The 25353-nt window shown below is 38.5% G+C and overlaps 1 protein-coding gene across 1 annotated transcript in view; it reads left to right on the top strand.

Moving 5' to 3' along the window:
* Nucleotides 1-25353, top strand: part of PHEX (phosphate regulating endopeptidase X-linked) — a gene marked incomplete at both ends in the record, with an annotated part of 91370 nt that overhangs the window by 29486 nt on the left and 36531 nt on the right. Inside the window, 5 exons of the mRNA XM_080613897.1 lie at nt 2293-2376; nt 2681-2826; nt 8848-8941; nt 12259-12387; nt 15974-16075. Coding sequence (XP_080470023.1) covers nt 2293-2376; nt 2681-2826; nt 8848-8941; nt 12259-12387; nt 15974-16075 — 555 coding nt within the window. The remainder of the gene's footprint in view (nt 1-2292; nt 2377-2680; nt 2827-8847; nt 8942-12258; nt 12388-15973; nt 16076-25353) is intronic.

The raw sequence follows: 25353 nt of genomic DNA, 5'->3' as shown, positions 1-25353 counted from the left end.
GAATTTAGTATAGCTAAGCAGAGTTAAATCTGGTACTTGGTTCTGACTGATTTACTTGGTGACATTATTTACCCCCTTGTGGACTTTAATTTATGCATTACGACTATTGCAGGCTGAAGGAGCATTTCTGCTTCCCCATATCCCTGTTCCAGTATGGCTGCTGCAGGAATCCTGCTACTCAGAGCTGCAAATCCACTATCATTTCCACTTCTTCTAAAGCTAGAGAGAAGAGTTAACCTCAATGTTGGGAAACCAGCAAAAGTTAAGGCTACAAACTTGACACTGATTTGCAGAACTGTCAGCTGAGTTATTTCTTCATATCACCATAGAAATAAGCTACCCCCCTGTGAAATGCTGGGTATCCTGTTAACAGAGAAACCTGTTGCATAGGACAGGTGATGCAGCAGAATACTTTTCCCTGGGTTCTGCTGTTGCAGTCTACAGGAGGAAAGGCAGTGATGCTTCTTAATGGTGTATACAGAATTGTGGGTCATTGACAGTAATAGTAAATCAGTATTTCCATCTCTGCCAAACAGATGACATTTTGCCAAACTCTTAAATAAAGCCCACTATTCAGCTTCAGATGCACAGTGTAGATGGACTAATGAGCATATACTTCATAGTGACCCAGTAGACTTGAAAAACAGAAACTTTCTTGCATTTGTTGGTGATGTGATAAGAAGATGAATTGCTGCTTCTGGTAGCTCTAATGCTTTACTTGGCAAATGTCTTACAGAGCTTTAATCCACAAAGTATATAGGTGCAGTTGCCATATACAATGACATAGATCATGTAATGCATAGTCATGCAACTGGAATGTTCTCAGGTTCTGTAACGCATAGTTATGCAACAAGCCACGCTTGACTTGCTCATGGTTACCTAATTTCCCTTTAGTATGAATATTCCTTCTAAAATATATCTAGATTATTAGGCATGAGTCCAGGGACAAGGGTTTTGGATAATCCCTAATGAGCACAATGATTTATATAAACATTTACCATGATTTCAAAAGAGATAGTTCTGTTTGTTACTTAGGGTTGTACTGTATTCTGTGTTCCTCTGCATTCATTTTAAGTGAATGTAGGTAATGGAGAACTTATGTGCCCAGGAAGAGACAGGAAGGATAAAGGAAGGATACTTTGGATATAGGAAGAAGTGTCATGCTTCAAGAGAGCTTATTATGTACAAGGAAGATTTCAATTAGGTTTGAATTTCTGGAGGAAGGGGAAAAGATTTGAGAGGAAGGGAACAGACAGGTTCAAGAAGAGTTTAGAGATTTGTCAGGTAAATAAAATTAGCAGAAAGGGAGAAGAAAGTTATTTTTTTTTTTTTTCTGAGTGGCTTGACCAATAGTAAAACCACAGACACTTACTGGAGAATTCTGATTGGAGAACCGCCAGCTGTCTGGTTAGCCTGGCGTCAACCTCTGTCCTCTTTAAACTGCCTAGCAAACAGCCTGTCGTATAGGATTTACCTTAGAGCAGGGCTGGAATTGCCATCAGGAATTCTTGTTTTTCTTGAACACTGAGAAAATTTTGAGCTCTATCTTGTGCTTGGCTTGTTTTTCTGTTATGAACCATACTGCCATCTTGGAATCTGAATGAGCCTTGTCAATTATAAAAGGACTTGCTTTGTGTTTAGGGTTTCTTTTGGTGTGTCCTTGGGCTTTGACACTACAGAAAATCCTGGGGTCTGGCTCTTCTGGTCACCCAGATGAGAGGCCTAGTTGGAGAATGCTTTAGATCATATGTGGCCTATATACCCGGTTTTCCTGGTAATGAGGATGGTGGAGTAAAATGAGGAAAAACTTGTGTGTATCCAGCTCTTCCCTCAGATGGAGACAGGCCATAGCAAGAACGTGTTCAAATCCAAGAGACAAGATGCAATTCCACCATACCTATCTCAGATTTGACCTTTTAAACCATATAGTTTAGAGCTGGCTTCTACCTGACATGATGGGATGAATAAATATTGGTGGTCTAGGTATTCTTTTATCTCTTATGAATCAGCATGCATTTCCTTAGTACAATCAGAGCTAAAATTGGTCTAACATGTTCAAAGAAGACATGCAGCTCAATAATTGCCCAGTAATGAGTTAAACTGACAATGAACTGTGTTCCATTTCTCCTAGTTAAATATCATCCTCAGAAAGGGAAGTTAATGCTTTGCTTGGAAAGCAGGTGGTGAGATATTTCTGCACTGATGGACAGTAATAATGTAAGAGCAGGTACTTACAAGATAATCCTTATTTTGATGATTTTGTTTTGGTTTTGATTTTTTTTTTCCCCCCAGATCATGATTCCATATGAAAATCGAACAAGTGAGGTGATGTACAATAAAATGAACATATCGGAGCTTAGTGCCATGATTCCACAGGTTCGTTGGGAATAATTGCAAAATTATTCTTTTAATGTCTAACCTATGTAATTTAGATTGCCTTCAGTAGTCAGAGCAGCATGTTAAAGGAATATCATCAGGAATGTGTGTACTCAATTACGATAGATGTTATTTTAAATACAGTTACAAGTTTACTGAGCTTTGAAAACACGTGTAAAGACAAAATGCAATAGTTTATAAGGTCTTAATATGACTTGATACCATTACTCGCAATGGTACACCTTAGTTAATAAATCATCTGTCTTCATAATCTGCTTTAACCAGCCTCTCTTTGTCATTGCAGTTTGACTGGCTGGGGTACATCAAGAAGGTGATTGACACCAGACTCTATCCTGAGCTCAAAGATATAGGTCCTTCAGAAAATGTGATTGTTCGTGTTCCCCAGTACTTCAAAGATTTATTCAGGATACTAGAAAATGAAAGGAAAAAGTAAGGATCCTATGATGGTTTCGCCCACATTTATGAGAGGACATCGCTTTTCCTGTTTGTTTGTTTGTTTGTTTTTTAATGTGTTTCAGATAATCTTGGATTCAAGTCTCTAGGCAAAATGTCTGTTTGGTTTTGTCTGAATGGAGATATAGATATTAGCTTGTGTGTAGCAGGAGAATTTGCAGTTTCAACACCTTCATTTATGGAAAATGTGTAGCATTAAAGCTGCTCTTTGCAGGTGCATTCAGCATCTCTTACTTGTATGGGGTCTTGTATGTTGTGAAATTGTTTACACCCGTGGGACATAGTTGCAACATGCAGGTAGTTTAGATTAAACATAGTAGATGTGCTTTGCACAGGGAAGCAACGCACCATTTGGGCAGTGTGATGAAAAAGTGTATGTGAACATGACAACCGATTTCAAAACATCATTATTGATGTCATCCAAGTGATTCTGTGATAATTTGATCTCTGTTGAGGCATGTTGCTGAGCTTTTAAAAAAATATTGTTAGACTGTTGTTTCCAAAAATAATTCTTTGCTGATTATAGAGTATGGCCACAACTAAGTTTATGTTTCAGAAAAAAAGACTAATTCAGAAGCATTATATTGTTGCTCTGTGTCTCCAGTGACAGAATGTTTACATTAATTCATAGTACCTGTAAAAATAACACACAGATTGAACAATACAAAAACCAAAAATGATTGATCTGCCTTCAGATAAACAAAACATCCTTTCTTTGTAAAATTCTGACAGATATCACTAGTGTGCCAGCAACCTTAATCTGCTGAAGAAAGTCTTCTAAATGTTTTGAGCTGTCCATGCTTTTTGTATCTCAGAGTTAGTTATGTCACTGGGCATAAAGTGGTGATTTAAGAGGATGCATATATAGCAAGACAACAGATAATTAGCTATTGCCTATCTACAAATAAATGTAAATTTGTTTTATAACTACAGGGTAAATACCTGTAGATTTTTTCCATTAGGGTCTTATTTAAGGAAAATCTGAGTACTGAAAAAGAGTTAAGCCAGGTGGTGACATGGCAGAGGGAGGCTGGAATAATGACCAGAAAGAATGTCAATACCTGTCTTCAGCAGAGCCCAATACCAGCTTCCTGACTCAGGAAGTGGGCAAAAGCAGTGTCTGATTTCAAGTATATTCATGCTGCATATCTTATAGATGATCATGGTTCGGGCATTTTCTTCTCAGTCTTACCGTTAGAAATTTGCATCATGAAATGTTAGAAGTTGCAAATAGCACTAAATTCAATCCAAGCAGGCTTCAAATTCTTGTTTGTAAAACCCATCCAAATAGTCTCTGCATGGTAACAAAGATCATGTTTGTCTATTAGATGATGATTTTCATTACTTAAAATGTCACAGTCTGCTCCAGAAGTAACCTTGTTATCCAGTCTGAGAAAATTAGGAAATCATCTTAATGCAAACTCCTAACAATGAGGTCTTAATATTTCCATGTAGGGCAAACTCTGAAAGCTTAGAAAGGGCATTTTCTTTTAGGTAATCTCATTTCTTGTTCTCCATATGATATTTTAAAGGTTAAATTAATGCAAACAACATGAATTTGGTTTGTTACTGTAAGTATCTAGACCAATCAAATTTGTAGTAAAGCATTCCAAAATTTTGGATTTACTTGAGTGATTAGAATGTCAATTAAATTCTCATCATTTCAGGAGATGCAGCGTCATTAGAAGAAGCAGGTACTTTCATCAAATTCATATAATTTTCCATTACAAACCTTCTATCTCTAAATTATGCTTTTATTCCAATGCCTTGTGTGTCCCCTTCCCAGATGAGCACACCCTGCTGTCATGGGTACTATTCAAAATGGCAGAAAAAAAGTGGTTCATGCCCTAGGGATCTGTCAAAGTACTCTGTGAAGTTTGTTTCAGGTGGAGGGAAGAATGCAGGGAAAATAAAGTCTGACTACAGAAGCAGTTCTTCATGATGAAGGTGACAAGTTTTATGGACTCACAATAATCATATTAAAAATTGCTTCCTTGGAGAACCTGCTGAATAATCTTGAATTGTGAAATCATTCACATGGCAACGTTATTAGAAAATAGCACTTTGACAGGCTGTAGAGTGAACTTTGTAGAATAAGGCAGTTATTTACTTGACAACCCTGATGCATATAATCACGTCACTGTGTACAGCTTGAAGTATGTGCAGCTGTGTAGTTTGGAGGTCTGTCTGAAATTCCCAAGTCAGGGCACTCTTGTGAATCCAGCCTAGAAGCATGGCTCTCTGTAGAAAGCTGCCCAAGAAGCTGGGTTACTAGCCTGGCAGGAGTTTCCATTAGCCCTGAGCTAGCTAATCTAAATCATGTCAGGTGTTCAGCTCTGAAGTCAAACTTTGTAAGAAGTCTTCAGGGATTTCTTTAGTTTTTTAGTGTACTGACTAATTTTAAATTGAGTTTATATCTATTACAGGAAGAAGAGTATTGTTGAAAACATAAATGTAGCTGTGGTATCAATAAGATAATGGCAGAGCTCAAATACAGCTGTGCCATGTGAGACAATAAACAGGACTGCGCTAGCACCTGTTAGGAGCCCCTTATACCCCTTCCCTGTTTACCTGTGTGCTGGAGCTTTATGTGTAAGCCATAAAGAGGACACAGTAAATTGTGTCCTTGTTGGAAATGTTTTCAGCTGTTGAAGGAAGCAGCTTTATCATTCTTATGGATGTTAGAATTAATAATTGGTTTCCTTTGCCTTACCTTAGCCTCTATCTTTGTAGTATAGGACAATTAATAGAGAAGCACCTTGTTATTCCCGAAGCATGAGAGGCATTTTCTTTAGAGAGGGATGAGAGCACTAGATCTCCTTTCTGGTCTTAGCATGCATCTGAAACATTAGAGAGAAGTTACGATAACTTGACTTGAACTAGTGCCTCTAGCAATAGAGGTGGAATTTTTTCAGTACTTATAATTTGATTCCTGACTCAATTCTGAATACAATTTTCAAACAGATCTAAATATTTGTGAAAGAGATCTTTTCCTTAAAATGTCAATTAATTTGTCCAGCTATCTCATATTTAATTTATCCTCTTTAATTGCTACCATGTCTGTTGTTTAAAATATTACAAATTCACAAAATTTAACATCAGCAGCCTACTTTATTCCCAGACAGGATAGAGAGTTCCTTAGTAAATATTCATAAGATCTGGTGTAATTTTAACTGTCCCAGCAAACAAGCTCTCTACCACTTCCTGTGGGAGTGCGTATCACAATAATGGTCATGTTGGTTAAAAAAAGCCTACACTTTCTGTAACAGTCTTTTTGATGTTAAAATAGGGTACTATGTGCTGTACTTTTCTGACAGGTTACAAAAACAAATGCTCTGCTTTTATCGAAAGAGTAGAGAAGATTTTTATGTTTTATGTGTGCATTGGATTTTGCTCTGACCCTCAGTGTACTTACTTGTGAAATTGGGATGAAAATCACCTCACGATACGCACCGTTGGCATTTCCTAACCAAAATGTGTCGGTTTCTAAACCAAATGAAGATGACCAATTGATTTTGTATAGTTAGCCAAAAAGGTAAAATGATCACCCCCAAAACAGGTAAACAAATTCAAACAAAATATGATTTCTTTTTGTTTTGAAAAACAAAATAAAGAACACTGCTCCTCGAAGAAACTTACAACAACAAAACCCCTCAGGCTTTGCCCACATTGCTGCACTCCATAAAATAGAAGCAAAGCCTTCCTGTTGTTTTTTGGGGTTTTTTGCATCTTATGCATCGGCGAATTCTGGTGTGATTGCAATCAGGAATTATTCTAATCTCATCAGACTGCTTGGTTTTAGGATGTGTCAGCCTTCTTTCCCTTTTCAAATTAAAACAAACCTCAATTAGTTGTGAGATATTTCCTGAAACTGACAGCTGCCTTCATTATTTATGTCTGATACAAAAGTTTCTGAATTCCTGTTGGTATTAGTGTCTGTGAATAAGTCACCTTTTGGAGACTCATCCTTTACAAATTTTAGTCTTTTATACAGTACCAATTTGACAGAGATTCCCCAGCTTAACCAGAAGGACAAACAGCACTGGATGAGAACGGGAAGCACACAGAAGGGAGAATTGATTTTTTTTTTTGTAGCAATTAAATACTGAATTGTAACCTATAATTGGTTTATGATGGAGATCTATTTAGCTGGGTTTTTTAACCTAAGACTCTTGATTGAAATGAAGTCATTAAACCTGTTAATCTTTAGGACTTGCATAAGTACTGTTGTAGATCCACAGAGTAGTTACAGCAGGAGCATGGATGCTATTCAGCTCTACTGAAAAACATGGGGCAGAGTTATGAGGCTTGTGGAGTTCTAGTCATTTACAAAAAAAACAAGAGCTGAGCATTTCTAGGGTGCTTCAGTTGCTATTGAGTAAGGAAATCCCATATTGTCAGAAATATGTTAAATAGAAAATCTATACTTTCTGGTATTTCATAGGTTGGAATTAATTTTTGAAGACCCTAAAGCATTATCTCAGAATGGTTTGATCATCTAAGCAGAGCTAACTGTTTTAAATTTTGTAACATGTACTGTGTTATAAATGTACATTATTCATGCTAAAAAGAGCTTTTTCGGATCCATTTTACAATTGTTGTGGAAATTTGTGTATGCTATATGATATATCTGTATAGCAAAAGATGGAATATGTTCAGTGTGAGAGATGAGGTGTATAACAGGCAGGATTTTCATATAAATCACAGCAATCCTCTACTCTCCTGTAGAAGCTGCTACTGGTCACAAAGACTAGTAAGTATGAGGCCTTTGAAGTGGCAGCTGGCTTGAGATTGCCACCCATCTGTTCCTGGTGTAGTGTCCCACTTGGATGTGTGCATGCTGCTGAAGTTACTGGGTCATCATGTGCTCAGTCACCTATAGACAATATGTAGCTATAGTTTGCCTTAAACCTCTGCATTTTCACCTCTTGGACACCCAGCCAGGGAGGTGATAAAGAGTATAAGCTTCCAGCAACATATCCTGAGCTGGAGGCTTTGTGTGGGTGTACTGGAGCTTGGCTAGAAGTGGTCCATAACAGCATATTTGTCACAAAGAAGCAGTTTTCCTCCCTATGGAGAAGTTTGTGGCCTGCTCCAAATGTTATATATATTCCAATGTAGAGCAAACAACATGTGGATATCCATAACTTTAGAGCAATGGCTATCCTTGCAAAATATATCGTGTAACACAAGATAAGAATAATACATGTAGTTGATTATTGGACTTGTTTTGGGGCTGAAGTTGAATTGCGTATTTCACAATGCACATTTACCTCACAGAGCCACTGCTGAGCATGGGGAGAGCTCAATCTAGACTAAATAAATCCTCCAGTCAAGTGCTTGAAGTTTTAGAAAAGGGACATGGGTGTCAGGTCTCCTGGGAATTTTAAACAAGTTCTTCCAGGATCTCTCAGCCTCAGTTTTTATGAGATTCTTGTTACTGAGACCTCAGTTTTTGGTATTTCAATTATCCATCTGACAAAATAAGAGGGGTAGTACTTTAACAACTGTATGGGTAGTAAGAACTTTTAAAAGCATACTGATAACTTGTAATGAAAGATACAAATATGAGATATTGATAGGATATTTGAGATGTACTTATCTATTCTGTTTCATAGTTAGAAAACTCAGTTATTTTCTTATCTCTCAATAGAACTTTTATGCAACTATTCTTATGACATGGTTCTTGCTACTTCTATAGAAAACAAAAAAGGTCTTTTGAAACAAAATAATTTCCAGAAAATAACATACTAAGAAATTGGCTCATTATAAATATCCCCTAGAAGATGATTATCATGGTGCAATTATATATTAGGTGGTTGCATTCATACATAGTCTTCTGTGTAATAGGGATTTATCAATTTGGTCATCATTCATTAATTTTCAAGGTGAAATTTCCACCATTCAGTTGAAATGTTTGCAGAGATATTTATGTGAGTACTTTGGAGTACCTCATATGCCATTAGATGTCTGATAAAAATATGTCTAATTTAACAGGACTCTTGCTAACTATCTGGTGTGGAGAATGGTTTATTCAAGGTTATTTAACCTCAGCAGACGTTTTCAGTATCGGTGGCTAGAATTTTCTCGGGTAAGTAAGAGCTTTTATAGCATTTACAATGGTACCAGTGTTGATACTATTGATTTCCCTTATAGCTGCTTATACCTTTGCAAAATATGGAATGTTTTCCATGCTAGGTAAATTTTTTGAATGAACATTTGTTGTTGAAGACTTGCTCAAACCTCTCTCATGCTCTAGTACCAGCATTACATGAGCTTTGGCATATACATACACCAGCCATTTCTACAGAGAAACCAATCAGGTGCCTTCCAGCCTAGGCCTGCAGAAGCCCCAGAACACATTAGTCACCAGCCCAGGCTGTGAGAGTAGACCTAATTATCTATTAAGTTATATGGGCATTTATGTAAAACACATTTATTTGATTAAGTGAACCCTGAACAGAAAGCCACCCTGATAATCCTGTGGGCAGCACAGGGGCTCTTTAAGCAAGCCAAGGATGAAACTGAAAGGTGCTTTGTCTTGTTTCCAAGCTACCACAACTTAAAATGGGAACTTTTTGTTTGTCATTGAGAAAATTAGCTGCTTGGTGACATCATGACAACTTGAGTCTGGCATGATGCTGCCAGTGATGTGATACAAGAGGTGTGGATGCTCTGTTCTCCCTAGTGAGGCATGCAGGTGCCTAACTAAAGCACCCATAATGTCTTTCCTTGAATAGTAGTGGAACAGTTCTGAGTTGATCACATGTCTAAAAATTAACTCAAATATCTTGATGGAAACTGCACAGGAAAGGCAGCCTCTTACACTTCTGAAATCATATTCAGATCAGTCTTGCTAAAGATACCATTTCCTTCATGCAAAAATATGAGGAAACTGCCTGTCAGAACCACAGCAACAAGTCTGTGTCTCCCCTCCGGGGGTATTCCTAGCTGGGCAGGTAAAATAGATTGATGCTGGCCATTAGCCATTCTGCGGCATAATACTGAGTTATATTGAATTATAATATCGCCAGGAAAAACCCTAAAAGAAAACTTTAAGCTTTGAATGCTAAGCTTTTTGATATGGTAACTAGCTGCTGACAGTGGGTACTTTCTCCAGAAGCTTAAGGATGAATCTAATTCACTTTGGTTCAGTCCTTATTAACAATGTCATCAACGGTTTTCATGCAAGTGGCTATGAAAACTTAAGAACAGCGCAGTAATGGCAGTGAGTCAGCAGCTCGTTCCCATTATCTGCCCCTGGGATCTGGAGATGGAGAGTTAACTGCAGTAAACAGCAATAGCTAATAGTTAATAGCTAAGGTTAAGTGCAGTAAACAGCTCAGGGGAACAGACTTCAGAGGTCAGCAGAAAGGACATGAGAAATGAAGTCCAAGACAAAGGCTTGAAAGGCTTTGTTGAATAGATTGGTTCTGTCAGAGGCTGGAGGACTAAAGGCACACAGATCTTTTGGGATCATAAAAAGAACCCAGCAACCCCTTGCTAAGTAACTGAAGAAAACATTGGATGACTTGTTAAAAGTCATGACAATTAGATGAATCAGGGACCCTTAAAGAAAAGGATATACTTAATTAATTAATTCATTCATTCATTCATTCATTCAGCCTCACCCATCATAAGCATAGTATTTTTTTCACCGGGTTTTCATTTTCTATTGGTGCTTTTTACATCTTTGCATAGAGACACTTAAAATCTTTGCAAAGAGGGGGAAAAAGACATGATGAAACTTCAAAAATCTTCAGGTTGAGAAACAGGACAGACCTGCTGACTCTAGAAAAAATGCTTTGATTACTACATCAGCAGCTACTAGCAGCTCCTCTGCAGTGGCGCTTTGAGTGCTAGCAAATGTACAGTGACACCTGGAGAAAAGATCAGTTAACTGTACTGGGGAGCTCTAAATTGTCTGGGAGGGCTTGAAACCTGCTATTTATAGTTGCTGTTACTACCTGGAGTATTGTGTTTTAGAGTGGTATATTAATATTAGGAGGACCATTTTAAGGGAGTTCCAGTTGGCTGTTGTAACATAAATATCAATAAACCAACTGTGAGGTATAATCCATTCCTCTAGGCTCTATTTTTATTGGTCTCACAGCCTGTGCTGCCTTTCTGTCCTCCTTACAGTCAAGCCACTCTCAAAATAATGATAATTATTGTGTTGAAATAGTAATACGTCACATTCTAAAAGCCAGCTCTGTCTCTTAACTTTTTTCTGTGGCTGATGTATAGTCAAAGCTTTCAGAAGGAATTTCAAGCTCTGATGACTAATGCCATGATTCCCCTTCTTTCTCTGCATCAGGAAAAAGCTCCATTGTAGTTTTGCTTGGACCTTGGAGAGAAATTTTCCTCTCTACTTTTTTCACTTTTTCTTTCCTTTTTTTTTAATTCTTTTTTCTTTTTTTTTCAATGCTTTGTTATATGTTTTAGAAAAGGAGTTTATTTTCAAACTTGGCTCTGTTTAGGAAACTATCACCTAATTATGTATTGGTTTGGCTAATGTGGTTTTCTTATAGAAGCAGTGCTCTTTCTCTCTCTGTCATTGAAAATCTATTCACAAACATACAGTATTAATAAAGAGCATTTGAAAATGCAATTCACTGGTGGGTTTAAGTACAAGTCATTGATTAAGCTTAATTACAGACAATTTGATGGAGAAAATCAGTCTTTGAACTACCAAATTATCTGACCTTCAATAGCTGAGGGATAAGCTATTCTGGAATTTTTCAATGAAATTCTTTCCTATTGGAAAACAACAAATCCAAAACCTCCAGTTTTGCCAGAAATTTGATCTTGAGCTCAAAGGAGGAGAAAACTGGGAAAAAGAAAAGGCTCAAAACCTGCTAATCAATGCTTAAAAGGCTTGAATAATCTGTGAAAGGCCAAAATCCCTATCCCTCCTGACCTGATCTGGTGTTGACTGTAGTCTGCTTTTACATGGCTGACTGGTGTTAACTACTGAACTGTGATTTTGCTTATTCTGTGTGGAAAATCTTAAGAAGTTCCTTAAGTGGAAAGGGAACTCTTTGAACCTTGGAAACAAAAAAAAGTTTTTTAAATCAGCACTGCTATTGTTTACATGGACCCATCTTGTATTTTATTGTATTTCTTAAAAAAAAGAACTTCTACCTTGATGAGAAAATGTAATGTTGAGTGGGTAAGCATCCGCAGTAACATTATTCTCATAAGAAACAGAAACAAAAGCAGCAATGTGCTTCAGCTCAGAGATTTGTCATAGCACTTGGTGAAAACGTTAATAACTGTAAAGTATTGTTATTGTTTCCTTTTGGTAACTATTTGACAAGCGCGCTTTAGACTATCCTGTATACAGATGCAGACTTGTTCTTCTTAAACAGTATAATGTTATGACCTACTACCTGCACCTGCCAACAGGTGATCCATGGAACCACAACTTTGCTGCCCCAGTGGGATAAATGTGTGGACCTTGTTGAAAATGCTCTCCCTTATGTTGTGGGTAAGATGTTTGTGAATGCCCATTTCCAAGAAGACAAGAAAGAGATGGTGAGTCCTCTGAGATCTCTGTGGCTTCCTCCTCTCAAATTGCCCCTGATGTTAGATCAAAATTTAAAGAGAGACAAGAATCTTAAAAATACTTGAATACAGAAAAAAAATATAGGGAGAAAGTGGAACAAATCTGAAGAACTGTCACCTTTCTGTCCATCTGGGCACTTCTCATTCTTTCCATCTGCAGCTCTTTAGACAAATATATAACCAGATCAAAACTAGGTTGAACATAATTAGTGTAAATGACGACAATCAGGCTATGCAGGAACAGAGTGAGGGGTATTGATGAGAAATGGTTTAGTATAGCTAGTATAACTCATTATAGTAAAGTTTTAGCTGACTAGTTGAAAGACTGGTCAAGACTGCTTCAGGGCGACCCTTTTAAAAGCTGACTGTGCTACACCTGTAGTCTAAACAAGAAAAGTGTAACTGATGTGTGGCCCAAATTAAAGGAAGCTTAGAGCCATATACAGTTTATATTTGTGATTCAGATCTTTTCAAATTTCTTTTGCTCCATGGTGAAGGAAAACAGTCTTCCATGCTGCTGAGTTCAGCAAACAGCTTTTAGCTGGACATTCATCCACTTCCTAAAACTTCAAACATAGCTGTATTATCCCTTCTCTTAATAATATATTCAAATGGTTAATTACTTTTCACAATAATTTATGACTTTCAGTTAAACATTTTTCTCATAAAGGTTTCCAATACCTGCTTTTCTAGCCATTGATTTCTTGACAATAATCAGTTTAAAATCAGCTAATTTAGTCATTGAACTTAACTCAGTGCAGGAGAGCCAAAACTATTTAGAAAACACGTGAAATACCATCCTGCACTGAGGGCAACAGCTCTGTGACAGCTCTTCGCTGCCCTGGCTCAGTAGCCTCAGCTTGTCTGTTTGACTTTATCTAGTTTGACTGTTTTCTCAGGGAAGGACTCCATTTTAGATAGACCAACACTCTGATTTGGCTTGTCCAAATATCTGTGACATGTGTTTCCCTCTCAGGTCCTGCATTTCTTCTGCTACAGCTAATGTTTCTTTTGCCTTCAGCTGGAGTTTCCTCTCTGAGATCCAGCTTTTCAGTCTCCTGCTTCTAGATTGAGTTTGTAATGTGCTATTTGGCAGTTTAGTGGCAAATACATTTCAGGGATACACAGTATGACTTCTGCACAGGATAAAAGGGAAGAGACTATAAGAAATGTGTGCTTTATGGAGGGGATATAGATATGGAGGAAAAACTTCTTCATGTTTGTATATGGAGGGAAAACTATGAAAAGCTGATAGAGAATGATTTTCTGTTGAAATGTGCCCTAATTAAAATATTTCTTAGCATGTATATTCATTTCAGACCAACTTTTTACAAAACTATTGTCTGAAATCACAATAGCCTCCATAGTAAGAAATTAATATACAATTTATAGTGTAGATCAAAAGATTCAGACTTGTAGTGACCTGCCCTTGGAGATAAAATTAGATACAAGTGAAATTTGTTTCAATCTGTTTAAAAGTGTGTTTTTCAAGGTAGCCATTTGCAGTGTTACAGTTTTCGTTTCACTGGATTTCAGTTCTATTTCTCTTTATTAAGCACTAAGGAAGCACTTGAGAAAAGCACTCTTATTTGTACAGACTTTTTTTTCTTTCACCTTTTTTTTTTTTTTCCTTCACTTTTTTTTTTTTTTCCTTCTGGCTCATGGCATATATCTGTCTATGGTAAGCAAATCCTGAGTTACGGATTCTTTTTCCCCGTGTTTTGTGCCTGATGTTTCATACCTTAGACACTTCACTCCTTTTATCAAGAAAGACATTATTTGTGTCTAAATATAGCACTGTTTCTAGCCCAGAGTGCCTGCAGTGTTTCTTACAGCTATGCCTGAGCAGTTTCAGTAATAACTTTGATAGCAGGAATAGTTTCTCCCCTTGCCCCCTGCAGCTACAACTGGTGCATAAAGCCTAAGTATACACCAGAGCCCAGCTGCAGAGCTTGAGTTTGAACTTGCAACCTCCAAATACAGGGAGTTCACCTCATTAGTGCACTAAGTTAATTGAGTCAGTGCTCTGCCATCAATATCTTTAAGTTGCCCTATTCCCTGGGATGCAGTTTACTGTGACTGTTGACTGTTCAGACATATTTAATGCTAGACCCGTTCCAGTTGTTCCATACTGTCTCTAAAAATAAGAAAATGTTTTTTGAAAAGAGTAGTAAAAACTGAGTAATCAGTGGAGCTTTGCTATGTTTTGTCTGGATCTGCCACAGATAAGAAGAGTTCCAGACTAAAATATACAGCCAATATATATATGGTAATTTAGGTAAAGGTAACATTATTTTCCAGGATTTAGTCCCCACATTTCAGAGCTACTAGATCCATAAAATAAAATTATATAAAACTCTGGTACTTGATGTTTTCATTATTATTAAATGCAATATAACTGATAGCACAAAGATCCAGTAAAGATTATGCACTGATCATGCAATGATTATCTGTCATGTCTTGTGCTATCTCAGCTTTGGTTTGGTCTGTGCTAAAGGACTCAAGCAACGACTGGATCCCCCCAGTTACCTCACTCTCACACTGTTCTCAGTGGCTACCCGTTATGAGGTTCATCTATTGACATATAAATAGAAGCAGCTGATTGTGTACGCCTTTCTGGTCTGTGCTACCAGGTGGATACATAGCCATGAGGGCTTTCTGCTTTTTAGACTGATATAATGCATGTCTTAGTGAATAGATTTCTTGTTTTCTGTAATTTCAGGGTTTTCTTAATGTGCATACTCACTAAACACTGCTACTATTATTTTTTATTTGCCTGTGATACGCTCGTGGCTTTGTATAGATGTCTGAAGAAGCAGTCAAGCTAAAACGGTTGCCAGTTTCCCTAGCTTTGCAGAAATGCAGACTGTCACTGGTGGTTCAAGACCACAGAAGCAGTTAAGGCTGCTCAGTGTTGAGAGCCATGGCCTCTGTTCCTGCAGTAAGTAAAGGGTAGGAGTCCTTCACAAATACAGCTAAATACAGGCCAAATATTTGCATACTGCTTTGTATTTGGATCATTATACTGTTAGCCCAAATTCCAGCCCTTGGCAGTATTAATAAGGCATGTCTCAGTCTGACATAAACCAAACAAGGCTACAGATGCTGTTTCTAGAGAAAAAGCTTTGTTTGTGCAAATGCCTTGCAGCTAGCTCCTTGTTCTGCATGGTCTAGTGATCTAGAGCCAAAGTATCAGAAGTCTCCCCAGATCACTGTAAATGCCCCAGTATTTTTTATGATTTTAAGATAGACATTCTCACAATTGTGACATGAAAAGATCAGCAGTGAACAGGTTGTGTGGTACACCTAAATGAAAAGAAAAATGGAAAGAAAGTTATTTTCAGAAGAAGTGTCTGGATTTGACACTCCTCTGGATTTCTCCAGAGAACTGGAGAAAAAACAAATTAGCCTTCAAGAAAAAACAGCAGATACTGTCTGATTTGGAATCATTCCTGGTCTAACCAAATCCATTACTCCTGCATGCATCAAACCTTTTCTTATAATGATTCTGCCATGACATGCTTTACTGGGGAGGATTTTGCTAAATATTTTTCAGATGGAGGAGTTGACTGAAGGAATTCGCTGGGCTTTTATTGACATGTTGGAGAAGGAAAATGACTGGATGGACTCTGAAACAAAGAGAAAAGCTTATGAGAAGGTAACAAATATAAATGTTGAATGGGTAAATTCCTGTTATGGTGAAGGCTTAACTTGAGTGAAAACAGAATGTCACGAACTGTACTTGCAGTTCCAGTTACCTACTCACCATTTTGTTCATGAATGGACATGTGCCACATTTGTACAGCTAGAACTTAAGCCATCTGAGCTCCTGCTTCTTTGCTGAAGTTATTTTTATTACCTTGTTCTTCCTCCCTTCCATTTCCCTATCTAGCTCTGGCTGATCCATACTTAGAGATTATTTCAGATTTGCCTGTACGGTCGCTCTTCTTGACAAGGTCTTCATCTTGATTGGGATGTTAGGATCACACCAACCTACAAACTGAAAACGGTGTCTAAAATATCTGGGACAGTTAAGGGTATTTGGCATGAAGATGGAGGATCCAATCTAGAAGGGAATATGCGAATGGTCCACGTCCTGTACCTTGTCTAGTGCCATGGTGGAAGACCTACCTTGAAAGCCATCTTCCAGGAGTGCAATGACCATCCAGCTGACACCCATCTGCCAGTAAAATAATGCCAGTTATGAAGTGCTATGATCAAGGATGGCATTACAGGTCCTGATTACTTTCAGATGGAGTGACAGTAAAATGCAGGAGGTAAAGACGAAGGCCGGCAGAAGTACTCAAAGCTCCCTTTTCCCTCTACTCCTACATTTACAACATGTGATAAGTTGCAAGGGAGCTTGTCCAAATTCAGAGCTCTGCCCCAGATCAGCAGTCAGAAAAGGCACAAACAAAGAAGAGTGGAAAGCAAAGTGTAGGGCTGTCTCCTTGTTTGTTGAGGCAATGGGATACCAGTGAACTAGCAAGTAGCCTCTTTGAATAAACTGACATGCAAATGTAGCTGAGCTGTTCCTGCTTGCTGTGCTTGAATAAAAATAGCAGTGTTTTGTTTTAAAAGCAGATACAGACTTCAATTTTTTCTTTTTTTTTTTTTTTTTGTAATTCTGATGAAAGGGCTGTTGAGACATTTTATCATTGAAAAGTTTTAAATTCCATACACAGCCCATTTAACTTTTATACAGCAGTGCTCTTCACAGATGTGCAAATGAAACAGAGCTGCCTAAATGCATCAATAAACTCAATAGCAAAAGAACAAGAGGAAGATGCCATTTATTTTCTGCTAACCTGATGGTAAATAGACTGCAGTTATTACTTCTTACTGGCTGTTATGCTTGGATTTTTACTAGAAATACACTTAGAAATATAATGATCTTTAATTTAGATATTTGACAAATTTAATGTAAAATAAGAGCAGGAAGATTTTCTAATTATTTTCTTAACAGATATATATAACTTTACAGGCGTATGCACATCTGATGTTGATTTTTCTAGCAATCTGCTTAAAGATTTTGTTCAAAATTTTCTACCTGCCTTTCAGCAGAGAAACAATGCAAGCATTGCTGCAAACTAAAAAAAACCCTTCTAAAAAGGTTTCCCTTTCCCAGTTTAAGAAGAGTTTTGTTCAAAAGGTAGGTTAGATCTTTCATAGGTAGAGATGCCTGTTTCTCTCTGTTGACACACTGAGCAAGCTTTCTGTACTTTGCTCCCAATTCAGGCATCTCCTTTAAGTTTCTGAAGTTGATGGGGTGTGTCTGCGCTGAACAACGCGTGACAAACTAAATTCAAGCAATACAGTAAGACATAGTACCACAAATAGCAAATTGTTTAAATCCATTCTCATTGAAAATGGATTGAAATGACTTGAAAAAAAATTTTATCATTTACTGACATAAGAACAAGGTCAAGCTTGCAAGACACAAGTGTTATGTGATGACTTAGAAATTGCACCAACAATTACATGGTAGGGCTTATAAGTTTAAGTTTAAATTCACAGAAACTGCTAGATGGCTAGAAAGAAAGGCTTCAGAGAGACATCCTAGTAGATTTCCAGACATGCAGTTTGTGCATGCTTATTAAATGCTATTTATTGCTAATGATAGATATTGGTTTTGTCCTGGGACATTTGGATGGGCATGTTTTTAGTTCAAGAGATAAATTCTTTAAATGTATTGTCAGATAATTCACTGGGGTAATCATCAAAATCTGTTACTGTGTTCCAGTTCAATCCCATGAGCCCTGCACTTTAAGCTGTCACTTTTTAAATACTTAGACTTTGATACAGCAGCACAGGCAACAGGAATTTGGAAGTGGGGATTGTTTGGTTGTTTAAAAAAAAAATCAAGGCCAGGTTGAATGGGGCTTTGGGCAACCTGGTCTGGTAGAAGGTGTCTCTGCCCGTGGCATAGGGGTCGGAATGAGATGATCTTTCAGGTCCCTCCCAACCCCTTATGATTCTATGATTACTTTATAATATGCACCTGTAAAAGTGATGTTTCTTTGCCGATATTTGTCACCCACACCCGTGAAGATAGTGCAAGTACTGTGGATTTCACAACTCAGGAAGGAACTTAGTTTATTCTTGAATTGAAAAGCAAATTGTGTTTTCTGGGGGGATCTTCTAAGGTTTACATTCCGGACCACTATCAAAATATAGGCCAGTGTTATGACAGTGCAGTGGGATGCTGAATGTGGCTTCTTCCAGATGAAGGCAACTTCATTGCTCTCTACAGCTTCCTGAGGAGGGGAATTGGACAGGGAGGTGCTGATCTCTTCTCACTAGTATCCAGTGGTAGGATGTGTGAGAATGGTTCAAAGCTGTGTCAGGGGAGATTCAAACTTCACATTAGTAAACATTTTTTTTACAGAGAAGGTGTTCAAACACTGGAAAAGGCTTCCTAGACAAGCCTGTCTGTGATTAAGTCATTTGAACAATGACCTTAACAACATACTTTAACTTTTGCTCAGCCCTAAATTGTCAGGCAGTTGGACTAGATGATCCTTGTAGGTCCCTTACAACTGAAATATTCTATATTCTATTCTCTTCTTTTCTTATTATCAATTAAGTAAAGAAAAGAAGTTATTAGGTAAAGAATATCTTGAGTTTTTGTTTTCATCAGTAGCTGTCACATTGTCCCTTATAGCAATGCAGAGTAGAGTTCTATGGCAGAACCGTATGCTTCATGGAAATAACTGATTCCTATAATTTGCTTTTTCTCTGTATTTTTAATCTCACTGCATTTTTGAATTTTTCAAATGCTCTGGAAAGAAAGGAACTGTAGAAACCTAGCGAGTTTCGTTTACTGCTCCATTTAATTTGTCATTAGTCCTTTCTTTAACTTCAGGCATATTTTGGTCATTAACAAAATTTTTGCTCATTTCCTGAAAGAAGAATAAGGTCGATGCGGGATCTGGATGTCTGGACTGTGAGCATGGACAGCCTGCCTAGAAAAACTTTTATGTTCCTTATGGTGATTGTATCTTTAGATGACAACACTGTAATGCAAATGGCTTGGCAAGCTTTAAAGAGAATTAGCTGCAAATCATCTCTGTGATTTGGATATTCACTGTTTTCCATGTTTTCTGCTGCCTGTTTTCTGTCTGGTGCCCACCTTTCTTTTGCTTGGCTGAGACCAAACTTGTATACCTTGCTGTCAGCCTGATGTTTTGCAATCAAAGGGACCATCGACCTCCAAAGGACTTACAAAAGGCCCTCTGGTAGAATCGATGCTTGAGTTTTGCTTTAGGCAGCCTGTCAGCTCTATCTAATCACAGCAGTGTTTTCCCATTTGTGATTCTCTTTGTGTCTGTCCTGTTGTTTTAAGTTGCTCAGAGGGGATACCACTAATTTGATGAGGACAAACCATATCAAAAGGATCAAATCTATGCGATTTAGGGAACAACTATCTTGCAGTTTAGATTTCCGAGAATTGTCATTTTAGCCCTTGTGTACTTTGGAGTTAAGGTTTGAGTTTCCCTCTGTAACAAAACAATGTAATGAGATAACATCTAACAAATTCATTCTATCCTTCGTCCATTCCTCTCTTTCTACGATCGAAACATGGATTTAATCCAGACCATCTGAAAGCCAATCTTGCAAAGAAAGTTTTTAACAAGGTTAGGTGAGTTGATCTGTCTTCGCGTGCAGTTCTCACCTAGCTCTCTGGATGGAGCTCATGCTGCTTCCAAACGAGCTCCGAGTCGGAGAGCAGCAGTCGGCTCTGCACTGTGATGCTCTGTTTTCTGCCCTGTCCTTACTCCTCTGCTCTGTTCAGACCTTGCTTTATTGCTCTGTATTTGTCTGTCATCTGAAATTTGCCTAAACCGTGCCTGTCAACCTCTCGAATTTTCAACGGAGATCTCAGATTTTAAAACAAGCAAACAGACAAACAAAAAACAAGCAAAGGTTAATCTTCTTGCTGATTTAGCCTCTCTTTTTTTGTAAGGGTCATTAAATTTTTCCTCATTCAAAGAACAGAGAAATTATTCAAATGAGTGCATCTCCAAGGGTGTGTCTGGCAACAGCCTTCAGGTATGTGGTCTGTGAGTTACACAGTTAAGACAGTGCAGAAAGACTCCCCCATCGGCTGCCCAGGCACCTGGTGAGCTCAGGCCACCTTGCAGCCTCAGAGAAGGATAGCAGGTGAAGAGAGGTGGGAGAGAGAGGAGAGCCTTTTGTTTCACTTGCAATAGAGGCGCAGCTTGCAGCCAGCTATGTCAGCCAAATGGTATTGACAGCTGCATTTTGTAATGGTGCAGGGAAATGGGAGAACCTGCAACTGAAACTTCATTGACATGACTTGTGTATCAGGACTCTCATCTTTAAAATAGTAATTTATTGCTGCTGCTCTTTAAAGGATAATTCAGTGGAAGATTGAGATGTAAAATTGTTCCCTTTCTTGAACAGGTGCCATTAATCACTATTTTTCCTTCCTGAAATACCCTTTGTGCTTGGGTTTAACTGGAAGCTTGAAAAAGAAACTTTTACACAAATGTCTGGTTTTTGAAAGTTTGCAAATCTCCTGTAAAATAGCCTGTATTGTACAAAAGTTGGTGAGGTTTCCTTTGCTTTGCAATACTATTTTTAAAGTATGGGCGATAAGCCAAAAAAAGCTTGTTTTTCCTATAATAAGATTTTTCTGTAACATTATTAACCTCTTTAGGTCACAGAACACAAATTCCAAGGTCACTGTACAGTCTTTTTTTGCCTTCTGAACTTGCCTGCTGCTTGGCTGTATTTCTCTCTAAGGAAGTTGCATATGCAACGTTTGTTTTCTTTGCATTTCTCTGAGTCTGAAAACTGAGGCAAGAGGACCTCAGGAAAATATAAGGACAGTCCATAGCTATAGATGTCTCTCTCAGGCAGCCTTAGGTACTTTTGCTTAGCCTAAGAGGTTTGTTCTGCTGCTTCAGAGAGCTCCATCAAACCTCCCTAGATAACAGTGTAATTTAGGGCAATAGCCCTCAGGAAATCAGGAGCCATCTGTATAAACCGTGATTTAACAAAGTATAGCTACTTTAAATGAGGTAGGTGTTCATAGGTTATCCCACTGAAGCCATTCTCTTCTCAGCTGGAGCTTACTGATCATATCCAGCCCTCCAGTCAATTAACTGAGCCCTTGCTATCTTTCCTAGTTCTCTATCATTTTTCTCTCCCCACATTTGGGTGATTTCACTACAAACGTGACAGCCATACTGCTCAGACCAGAGGTACAGTGTCTGGTTTGGACAGTGGCCAAACAGTAGCAAATGCTTGGAGATGAACATAAGGACAGGGCAAGCATGAAGAGATATATTTCCACTATCCTCTCCAGGCCTCTGACAATCTGCAGCTCAGTTGCTTCCTGAGCCAGAAGTAGTGTCTTTGTATTTATTCATAATTTTCTGGTGTAAGTTTGTCTAATGACTTTCTGAACCCACAATTTTTATCATCCACAACTTCCCAAGACAGTGAGTTCTACTGCCTTACTGCATCTCCTTTTGCTTGTCTGGAAAATGTCACCTTCTCCCCCTATGTTCTTGTAGTGGGAAACCAAGAGAATCATAATTGCCTGTTCTTTTCTTGTGCCCACTCTTGCTTCTGTATAACGCTAGCACAGCAATACGTCCAGGGAGTATTTAAGCCTCCTGCATTTGTTCACATAGACTGTCCAGGGTGTGCACTAGATACAGTTCTGAAAAATAACTTTTAATTAAGATCTGAGACATACCCAGACAAAAAGGCCAGACACCACAGCTTCAAGAACTGAAATTAATCTTGCTTAATGCCACGCTAACTTTGCACAAAGATGACAAATCATCCAATCTGATGAGCGGTCACTGGCTGCTCCACAAAAAGAAAAATGCCTTTTGTGTCTTGTGGGGTCTGTGGACCCATCCTGTGTAAAATAATGCAAAAATATGACAGAGGAACCAGCCTCCCGTATGTCAAGTGGCCTTATTCTAGAATGAAGCCTAGTATAAGGCTGACAGAACACTACATTTGGTAAAAGAGGGGATGGCATTTCTTTTCAGGTTCTTTTAAGATGACTTTGTATCTTCGCTTCAAGGTTTCAGAGAACTTTGCAAAGCGTAAGACTGCCTCAGAGAACTTAACAGAAGCTGCCAGACTCACTTCAGAAGACCTAGGAAAAGAAGGAGAAATTTTGAAAGCCTCTTGAAAGGCATTTGGGCACTTGACTCGTGTTTAAAGACAATAGGGGTGACTGCTGACTTTCAAATTTACTGCTTTTACTGAAACTTTGATTCAGATCTTCTTGAAAGAACCTTGTAATTTCTAAACTGTAAATTCTGCTTAGTGCCACTTGAACATTGGCCACTCTTTTCCATTGTGGAATTAAGGTTTCTGAAATTAGGGTAGTCTCTGTCTGGATGCAAAAATTCAAGGTCCTGCCTGTACTGTAGAGGTTGCATTGCAGGGAACAATGAGCAAGTCTCCTGATAAAGTTGAAACATGGGTTAGAGTTCAGAAAAGGCAGACTCACATCTTAACTGTCTTCCTACATTTCTAAAGTTCCCTTGGAATCAAATATATCACCAGGAGCTTCTATCTTTTATCTTCATGATGTAACTCATCTTTATTTTGCTGTGTGCATGGACATGTGAAGAGAAGGGAACCACTGGATAGGAATAAGGAAGTGAAGCTGTGCTGCTTGGAAACAATGTAGGGGATTTGAAAAGTTTGCTCTATTTTTCCTATTTTGGAATTTGGTCTGGACATTGGTGCTACTGCTTCTACACTGTCCCTGAGAAGCTGTTAGAAAATGCCAATGTTTAGAGTAACGTTTTTCACCAGGAAGATACAAAGAATGCAATGTGCTTTCCTTCTAACGTAGAAGTGTTCCACACTTTCCTCTGAATAAAAAATAGGTCTTCACTTTCCATCAGATTAACAACACTTTTCTTTTTTCTTTTTTTCAGTCAAATGTTTACTTTTCATTGCAATCATTAATTTTTGAACTTAAAGAATAATCTCTCTCACATCCTGAATTTAATATAACCTTCTCAGGAGGACTGGGCTTTGCTGTTCAGTAACCACAGGAGATGTTCTTCTCCACTGGCCAGAGCTGAAACTAATAGCCATGGCACGTTTGTTTATCTCTTATCTCTGGGGTTAGATCACTGCTGTCAGCTTCTTCCTTGTTATCTAGCTCCTGCTACTGCTCACTCAGGTGTGCAGGGATGCCAGTTCCATTAATAACCTGAACACCGTGCAAACAGATAGTGGAAAACAGGTGAAGGGAGAGGAAATTGTTTTTAACCCTGATCTTGCAGCTGTCATTTTTCAGACTTGGCCATAACTCCATAAGGCTAGAATGGGTGCATGACATTAAAACACTTGTGGCAAATCTCATGCTTGAAATAGAAAGAGGGAGAAAGATGGATGGGCACACCTGCAGATGACCAGGGACCAGGGCGAATCTGAAGTTTTTGTGGCAGAAAAGCAACACGAAAGCATTGGTATGCCAGAAGACAGATTACTTCTTCCAAAGGGCAGCAAGTCCTCCGCTGCCTCTGAAGTCTCAGGCAGTTGCAGCTTTAGCTTTCATTATCTTTGTTGTTTCACCAAGTCAAACTTCCTTCTGTGAAGGAACAATTACAAAGAAATTGTAGTGCCCCCAGCTCAGCAGTAACAGATATTGAAGTATGTGAGACCCATTCTCATGGCCAGGTGTCTACTTGTCCTTACCTCTCTATTTTCAATGAATATGCATTTCCTGACTGTGGTGATCCGTATGTCCTGTGGTCCTGGGTTCAGGCCACCTGAGCCACCAAGAGGAAAGCTGCTTGCCCACTGGGAGTGAGCAGGAAGTTCAGCAACGTAGGGCTGTGGGCTGGGGTTCCCACATGAATCCTCAGCCTTGGGCATCCAGCTGTCCAGGAACAGGAGCCTGAGCAGCACTTTAGCTTGCCCTGGTATTGTACTAGTAATGGAGGTTTGAAGCAAAGCTGTGAAATGTTTAAATGGCTTCAGGTATTAGTATTGTTAGAGTTTACTTTTAGAGGTGCTTTACCACAAGGAGGTAATTCCTTTAGAGGCCTTTCAGATGCCAAGACACTGTGCTTAAGAATAAAGCCTTCTTCAGCTGCCCTTCTTTGTAAGGGAGCCGTGAAGTGTCTTGTGCCCAGTTTTCTGGGAAAGTGGTGAGTTCCATCAAAGTGAAAATAAATATACATGTATAATTTATCTAAAAAATAAAAATATGCAAAGTTTGGAAATAATGAGGGATTTGGTCTTGAGTAGAAATTAGAGCATTTCCTCCATATGTTTTTTCTACATTCTGCAGCCTACATTTTTGCCTATGTATACATTTGCTTTCTCCCATATATTATAAGGCATGGGCAACCTGCAGTGACATCCTTATTGGTACACTGCTGGTCAGGATCTCTGTTCAAGCAAAAGGAATTTCTCTCCAGAGAGAAAACTTTCAAGTCTTGAGCCAAGTAATGCTTGTGTTTAGGTCCTTGGTCCCTATTTCAGTTTTAGAATCATGTAAAAACAAGTCTCTACCATGCCTGCTCTCAGCTGTATCTAGACTGGATCTGATTCTCACTTATGGCTAGAAATGAAAAGAGAATTTTTCATATCCTATTCATTAACAAAAAAAAAAAGAAATAAATTGTTCTACAACCTTTGCTTAAACCCAGACAACCTTGAAAAAGTTAATATGAACTGATGGAAGCAGAAGCTAAGGTCAGAAGTTGTCCTTCCCTGGAACAGGTTATTCAGTTTTGCGTAAAACTGCCAAAGGAAAAGCTGTGGTTACCCATATCCCATACAGCTGTGAGGGAGGGAGAGGGTCCTTGCCCTTTCCTTGTCCCTGAGGCTGATCCTCTCTCAGTGTTTGGTGCTAGAGATCTTTTCAGCACACCAGGCTTTTTGGGTCCTTGGGACTTTTATTTTGTCAGTGCAGTG

Source organism: Psittacula echo, assembly GCF_963264785.1.
Source record: "Psittacula echo genome assembly, chromosome: 3".
NCBI classification, from domain to species: domain Eukaryota; kingdom Metazoa; phylum Chordata; class Aves; order Psittaciformes; family Psittacidae; genus Psittacula; species Psittacula echo.
The sequence above is the reverse complement of the archived record's forward strand: the minus strand, read 5'-3'. Positions and strand labels throughout refer to the sequence as shown.